The following is an 8,368-nucleotide window of genomic DNA, read 5'->3' as shown; positions in this document are numbered from 1 at the left end:
TTTCTTGCGCCGTTCCACTCGCCACTGACTGCTGCCCGTCCGGGCATTTCAATTTTAACTAACCACTAGCCACTACGCCGTGCTCGGGAATCATCGCTATAAATCAATGATCCGCCCTATCGGCCAGCGGCAGCCCAGTTTTATCTTAATGCCGGCTGACAGCCACCCATCAGTCGACATCGGAGCAGACGCTGCAGCAACTCTAGGCCACGTTTTTATAATTTTTTTCGGCTAAGTGGGTTTCGCTGTTGTTTACGAGAGTTTCGGCCCACGAACGGGGCATCCCGGGTGAGCGGAAAACAAGGGACACCTCTTCAGTATCTTATCGTAATCGCAGCTACCGCGTTGACTTACTTTGATTACACTTTTGAGCAATTGACAATTTTAATTGGAGCTTCGAAAGGTTCATCCTTATCGATCTACACACGACTCACACGGATCTTGACAGTCACGGTCAAGATTCTAATAGAATGTCAATGAATGATAAACCAACAAAATAATTGCATTCTAATATCTTAACTCAATAAATGCTATAATTTGTTTGAACGTATCCGTTATTAAAAGACAGATAAGATTTAAAAAAACGATTTTAATTTAAGTACCTCATTCATTACTGGTCTTAAAATACTTAATACGACGTTAATCGCTTGTTGAAGATCAAAGACGAGCACCGCCAATTAAAACACTTATTTTTTTTTGATTTGTAGGAAATAATTCTCAGGCACTTTATTGAGATTGTACGTATCTATAAGTACGATGTTGTAATCCTACATTAGCTACATATTTTAAAAAAGTAACCTAACAAACTATTTGTCTTTGTTTGATTGAACTTGCTCTGATTTGTGCACGGCGTTTGCAAATTGCTTTTGATCGGTTTGCCAATTGAACACATGACGTACAAAACATAGGTGATTCATACTCGGTACTTGGTACTTTATGGAACAGATACATACATAAATTCGTGGCGATAAACAAGCTTACAAATATTCCGTAAGTACAAGGCAATAGGTAGTTCGTTAGCTTTAAGTACAACTCTTTTATGTACATAATACTTTCAGTTCTTATGATCTAACCCTTGGGCAAATTTACAAGTAGGGGAGTGTGCGTCTCGGTCACTGGGACTTCTCCTCCATGGCCAGTGTGATGTTTAGATCCTCGGCGGTCGTGTCATCGCCCAGAAGCTGTTTGCTGTAGCTCTGTTCCGCCGCCTGTTGCAGGGCGTAGGAGGTGGCCGCACCCGTATTGTCCACCAACTGGCGCAGGTATCCTCCGGGTCGCTGCAGCAGCTCGTACGGATGTCCGAGCTCGCGAGCCTCGCCAGCATCCATCACCAGCACTCGGTCACTATCCATTACGGTGTGCAAGCGATGGGCTATTGTCAAAACAGTACAGTGAGCAAACTTGGAGCGGATGGTCTGCTGGATAAGCTTATCAGTTCTGAAAGAAATTCACAAATATTTAATTACAAGGAACAAGATTATGGTCGCCTTTTTAAACTTACTCTGGATCAACGTTGGCGGTGGCCTCGTCCATGATCAGTATCTTATTGTGCCTCAGAATGGCCCTCGCCAGGCACACTAGCTGCCTCTGGCCCACACTGAAGTTGGAGCCGCCATCGTACATCCGACAGTTCAGTCCACCGATTAAAGTGGACACATACGAGCGCAGCTCCACATCGCCCAGAGCCTTCCACATCTCCTCATCCGAACGTTCGTCCATGGGGTCCAGGTTGTAGCGCAATGTGCCAGAAAACAGAACCGGATCCTGGGGTATAATCGAAATCTGACTACGCAAATCGTGCAACCCAATGTGCTCAATGTCCACATCATCAATGCGAATCATGCCCTCGTTGCATGCCAATCGAAAGATGGACTGGATGATGGACGATTTGCCTGCGCCAGTGCGGCCCACAATGCCAATCTTTTCGCGCGACTCGATCGTAAAGTTGAGGTCCCTCAGCACTGGTGCCTCTTTGGGCGAGTAGCGTAGCTTAAAGTTGATGAACTCGATGCGACCCTTGCTGGGCCACTCGGTCTTTGGCTTGAACTTCTCTGGGGTCTCCAGCGGCGCCTCGGACGGCTGCTCCGTGTATTCCAGCACTCGCTCCACGCTTGTCATCTGGTTCTCCAGCTCCGCAGTTTGCCGCATACCCCATTGACACATTCCCGTCATTGTGGTCGAGTGCAGTATGGCTAATCCCACGTCTCCACTGTCGAACTCGTTCTTCAGCAGCAGGAAACTAAAGGTCACTGCCGTCATGTAGACAATGCACAGCATGTCCGTCCACAGGGCGAAGGCACGGGTGCAGGACAAAAAGAGAAACCAGGCGGATGTGTTGGTATTCTGGTATTCATGGAACTCCTGCTCTAATGCGCTTTGGGCCTGCAAAGCACGTATGGTGGTAAGACCCTGGAAGGTTTGGTTTGTCAGCGAGAAAACAGGACTGCGAGCTGAAAGAGAGAGCAGGATAAAATAGGTTAACAGTTTAATTAAAATAACCAATTATTTCTACTTACATATGGACTCCAGTCGTTTAACGCTGCGACTGGTATTTACATAGAGGTACCGAATCATGCCCAAAATCACACCAATGATTGTAGCAGGAACCAGCAGCCAATAGTTCGCGATAGCCACGATGATCACCACACCCGAAACATCGATAATGAAGGCGAGGCAATCAAGAAGTGTGTGCGGCAGATCGGTATCCACTGTGCGTATATCTTTGGAGAACCGATTAAGTATTCGGCCAGAGGAGTTTGTGTTAAAGAAGTACATGCTGGCTCGGGTGATACCCCTAAATAGTCTGTCGTGCAGGTGCAGCGAAATACGCAGGCACATCTTAAAAAAGCCAAAGGTACGGATTAGGTAGACGATCAGTGTGGCTCCCAGAATTGTGGCGTAGAAAAGGACGAGTTCCTGCCGGATCCCTGCTTGGATGTCTCCGGCAACTAAAGGCGTCACAGAAGGGTCCGTAGTGTTAAGAGGTAGCGTATCGTTGGCTGGCATTGCATCATTTTCCTTTAACAAGGTTGTAGTGCTATTAACAGCTATTTGTTCCTCCCAAATAACCCTGCGGATTAAATTATAAAATTAATGTTGCGGTACGACCATTTAAAAACCAATATTTACCATCTAGAGAGGAAGTAGTCCACTCCGGTTAGCATCACCCTGGCGCAGACAAAAAGCGAAATAATTATGCCGAGCAGGAAGGTGCTGTCCAAAGCCTTGATGTACGAGGCGTAGACGTGCATTTTGATGGAACCCACGGACTGCTGCTCCTGGTTGAGTTCTTCCACCTCCTCGTCTGGGCGGAGGAGCTGGTTGTGCTGGTGCTCCATGCTCTTTTCGGAATCGCTGCGCGACAAAAGCTGCTAACACTGTGCGTGTCGATGCCACTCTCGTCGTGCTGCGTCTGCTCCAAAAACTGGAACTGTCGGGAACGCTGCAACTGCTGGTAACTTCCTTGGGCCATAATCTTTCCGTTGCCCATCAGCAGTAGGTGCTCCACGTCGAACAGATATTGCACCTGATGTGTAACCAGAATTCGTATCTTGTTCGATAGAAAGTCTCGTATGCAGCGGTCAAAGATGTGTTTGCCCACGTGCGTATCCACAGCAGAAAGTGGATCGTCGAGGAGATATATATCTGCCTTGCGGTACACTGCTCGGGCCAGACTGACTCGGGCCTTCTGCCCGCCACTGAGGCTCACTCCCCGCTCGCCAACCACTGTCAAATCTCCTCGAGGTAGCAGTTCCATATCGCGCTCTAAACCGCACACCTTCACCACCTTTTTGTACCTTCTCTCGTTGTAGTCCTCCACAAAAACGATGTTATCGCGAATGGTTCCTTCGAAGACCCAACTTTCCTGGGAGGCATACGAGACCTTTCCGTGCACCATGGCCTCTCCTTTATCAATGCCCACTTCGCCCAGCAAAACATTCAGAAAGCTGGATTTTCCGGCTCCCACAGGTCCAACAACAGCGGCCAAAGTTTGATCCTGAATATCCGTACTGAAGTCCTCGATGGCGCAGTTTGCATGACCATCGCTTGCGTCCCACGAAGCAGACACGTTTTTGAGCACCACACATTTTTTTCGTTGCCTCCGGATCATAATCTCTCAAACGATTGTGCTGCGGTTTTCCATTGGAAAGTAGTGATCCGTTCAACTCCACATTCTTCTGCTTGTCCTTCTTGCTTATTTTCCGCTTGTTCTTGACCGTTTGCTGATTTGCCTCCAGGTTTATTGGCACTTCGGCTCTGTCGCCGTCTAGCAGGAAATCCTTGCAACGTTTCGCCGAAACCAGAGCTTCGGCAATAAACGTAATGGACATGGGCCAAAAGGTTACCATCGAATCGTTAAGCATGTTAAAATAGGACGACACTGTGTACACCTTTTGGGCCGTCAAAGGATCACCTAGGTAAACGTAGGAGCACAGAGCCAGGAAAACAGACATCGGCGATATCATGGATGTGCAACCGAGGGCAGCATGGATGTAGGCAGTTCCGCGAATGGCTTTCACCTCCTTGAGTCGAACCTCGGCGATTACTCGGGCAAAGCTTTTCTCCCAAGCATACATCTTGATCACCTGAATGCCCTGGATGATCTCGTTCATAAGCTTCACACGCATATCCGTTCTTTCCGCCGTCATTTGTCGATAGTATGCCGCCTTCTTGGCAGCCCATGCCTGCAGTGGGATAAAGCTCAGCATAAACGATACGCCGATAACAGCTGATATTCCAATCTCCCGGTACATAAGGAAACCAATCAGGATCGACTCCATGGGTCCCTTCCACGTGTCGTGCAGGAAACACAAGGCTACATCGAAGCGACCAAGATCATTGGACAAGATATTTATGGCTCTCCCTCGGAGCCCATCGTTGCTGCTGCTCTTCGAGACCTGCAGGCACTTTCGGTAGATGAGTCCCGAGAGGGCCAGCCGCAGCTTGGTGCCCACTTGAAAGATGTAGAAGATGAAGGGGTGGAATGTTATCACAGGAATCAGCATGCAGATCACAATTCCTAAGGCGTACAGATAGGCTGTCTGTTCTTTGATATCCGTCTGATTTGTGGCAAAATAGCCCACCAAACCACCTAGGAAAAGAGGCATGAGAGATCTGCAAGGAAAGTCAATGGGATTAGGTAATCCTCCGTGCAAAATCACGTTCGACCTACTTGCAAATCGTTTCGCTTATGGAGAAGGCCAGACCCATGGGTACGAAAATCTTTCCGTAGGCCCGAAGGATCATCCTCACAACACTGGGATCACTACGCTTTAACTCATCGTCCCACAGTTCTGCGAACTTGTTCGTAACCCGTTCACTATCTAGGGTCTTTCTGTGCTGATACAGCTCCTCGTCCGTCAGCGGACCCTTGAGGCCTCGCTTGAATAGATCTCGCATCCACCTGAAATGGTTTTAATTATAGTAAATAACATAAAAACAAATTTAAAGTCTGGCTCCTCCAGCCACCGCCCTCCTTTTTCAGTGTATTTAGTTTTTAGTTTCATTAATTGCTAAAAAATGGAGTGACTTAACAGAATATATAGCGTTCATACAAATTAAAATTAACTAAAGCTACTTTATACGCAATAGTTTACGATGCCATTCTAAAAGTCTCACAGAAGACCTTTAAATGACTTGATAATAAGGCAGGCAAGGTTAGTTTTTTTTTTTTTTGTAAAGCCCTTAGATTTTGTATGATTTCCTTGTCTTTATTGGTATTTAATTAAGTAGAGTCTATGTAATGAAGACCTCAATTAAGATATCTTGGGAAGAGCTGTTGTTGTGGAAAGCCTGTCTGATAAAACATAGACACACGTTGCAAACAAAGACGTTTTCTTGGGAATTTCGTCAGACTCACGATTTGCGAAAACCCCCTGAGAAGTTGTTTGATTACATATTAATCAAACACTTGTAGTTGGGTAGACACTTGCACATACAGTGGTTAATTGGCAAATCAGACATATTGGGAATGTTATACATACATAAACTTCAGTGTTTAATTAAAGCTAACCATTCAGCGGTTAAATTTGTATATATGATTAAAGCTTTCAAATTTTACTAAATACAAATTATATATTGAACACTGTAAAGTCATAAGAATACGAGAAACAGTACTCTGCAATTCAAAATAAAAACCGAGCTCATGTGACAAGCCCGACAAAAAAATTATTAAGTCGTTATTAATAAATTACAATTCAGCCTGTTTGTGTTTAGAACTGTCTACCGATAGAGGCACCCGAGACTTTGTAGTAAACGTGACATTGTAGAAACTGTGAGTTCAACTTTTTACGTTATCAATTCAAGTGAGACTACAACCGCTTTGTTTATTAGAGGAAATCGTAATAAATCGCGGCTGCCAGATCCATCTGGTTGCAGTTGGCAAGCGTTCATTGCGAACGCCCGATAAAGATGTAACCTTGTGGCCAACAATGACATTTAATAAAACTATGCCGTCCAATTTAATGGATGTTTGTCCTACTTCTCATTAGAATGGGCCCAACCTTATCAAGCCTTGCGAACTTATCGGCCTAAACAAGCTAATAGAACTAAAGTTATTATACAATGGGTGTGAACCTGATAAAGACCTGATACTACAATATGGTCAGAACACGTGCTACATTGAACTCTGTAAGGTGTGATTTACCGTAAAAAAATTTGCTCATGACTAATGAGTGACTATATGTATGGCTATTCCGATTTCTATAACACGATTTTTCGTAACACTTACCAGAAGGTCCATTGTGAGAAGTAGCTAGCTTTGGTGTATGGGTTCTTTGGGCGCACGACCTTCCTTCTAGTGCGGTTCATAACTTTGTGATGAGTTCCTGGGCTTGTTCGGGACTGGGATTTACCGTTACGGCTCTGATTCTATCGCACGCGGGCGAGGGGCGTTCGCTTTCTCCTTTCTCCGCTCCACTCCCCACTTACTCACTCCCCTGGAAATGGTAGTGAAAATCAATAATGCATAGCCGGCAACAACAAATCGACAGTTCGTTTTAAGTATATATCTATGTATATATGTTGTCTAGGTCGAGGTCAGCAGTGATTTATCCACCGTTATCCGCAATTACCGTTTTCTTTTTTTTGAACCACAGGCAATAGTAACAAAGCACTTGGTTCCGCGACGAGGATGAGTTGCAATTCGTTTTTGGTATATATATTTGGTATAAGTGCTATATGCTAATTAACAGCCGTCTGGCACAACATTCACAATTTTGTCAACACTAGGGACTATGGGAATTTACACTAATATTACGCGGAAAGAGCACCCGCACGGAATAACAAAAAAAAATCTACTGAGTTCGGAGAGAGAAATCGCTGAGCATTTATACTCGACAGAAGTCGAACGTTGCCACCCGGTTGTATTTTTATACCCTGTGTTTCTTGTTTGCCAGGGTACTCTTGCTCATAAAAATGTATGCAACAGGAATAATGAAGAAATTTTTTATTCCTGATATATATGTATATACGTTCTCGCTTTGATTAAAAAATTAATTTAAAAAAAGTTTTTTTGGAATCCAAAAGATAATTACCATTAAAATATAAACCTTTGTTTATTTTTAAAACATTAAATCATACTATTTAATACATAGTATGTTGGAATGTTAGAATTCAAGTGTAAGGTAATCGAAAAAAAGAAGGAAGGAGTTTATTAAAAGCTTTGTGTCCAATATTAAATCAGTTGTACCAGGGTATCTAGAGGTCGGTAACATATCCCATAACGGTTATTTTTGTTATTGTTTGCCTACGGCGAATAACTGTGATTCGTGTTAAATGTTTATTTTTATAAACCCTTTGAAACGTGCACCCTTAAATTATAAAAAGCTCTTACCAAAGATTTCTGTTTGACGATCATATACCTGTAGAATGATTGTTTTCAAATTTCAAAGTTCCATGGCAACAAACAAGGCGGAACAAAAGGGGATTTGAATCAATTACCAAAGTTATAAACAAACAATCCGCTAATAAATCATGAAGATTTCGGGTCAATTCAGGAATGCAGGTTCTGCACATATATGTAAAAATGTAAGAACAATGCATTTGTTGTTTTTTAACTCCCAAACATTATTTATTCGTTGGCACCACAAACCCCATTTTCTCCACCAATACGCCCTTGTTAAGAGAGCAATTCTTAAAATACTCAGAGAACAACAAAATGCTATACCAATTCGAGATCAAATAATTGCTCAGCGTTGTGAAATCGCAAAATTATGTTTGAGGGAAACTTCTTACAACAGATGGCGAAACAGTCTTGTTTAATCAAAAGCTATCTAAGACACTTATAACTGAAGTTTAGCGCCCGCCACAGAAGCGTCACAGGTAATTTAAAAGATTGGTGGGTACCCATAAACCAAAGTACACATTA

General features: G+C 43.8%; 1 protein-coding gene and 1 long non-coding RNA gene across 2 annotated transcripts; one reads left to right on the top strand and one right to left on the bottom strand.

The window, feature by feature from the left end:
- Positions 1-711: 711 nt before the first annotated feature.
- Positions 712-7,304, bottom strand: LOC108086571 (ATP-binding cassette sub-family C member 4). The gene is given in 9 exon segments (XM_017183527.2): positions 712-1,437; positions 1,502-2,450; positions 2,517-3,070; positions 3,130-3,367; positions 3,370-4,093; positions 4,095-5,115; positions 5,174-5,404; positions 6,731-6,938; positions 7,074-7,304. Coding segments are annotated over 8 exon segments (4,122 nt in total). The 5' UTR covers positions 6,811-6,938; positions 7,074-7,304; the 3' UTR covers positions 712-1,112.
- LOC108086572 lies at positions 6,212-6,683 on the top strand. Its single transcript, XR_001771138.1, has 2 exons — positions 6,212-6,274; positions 6,334-6,683. It is a non-coding gene; the product is annotated as an uncharacterized LOC108086572 (long non-coding RNA).
- Positions 7,305-8,368: the final 1,064 nt, after the last annotated feature.

The sequence above is a fragment of the Drosophila ficusphila genome, unplaced genomic scaffold, assembly GCF_018152265.1.
Source record: "Drosophila ficusphila isolate 14025-0441.05 unplaced genomic scaffold, ASM1815226v1 contig_791, whole genome shotgun sequence".
Lineage (NCBI taxonomy): Eukaryota > Metazoa > Arthropoda > Insecta > Diptera > Drosophilidae > Drosophila > Drosophila ficusphila.
This window is presented reverse-complemented; position numbering and strand designations above follow the sequence as displayed.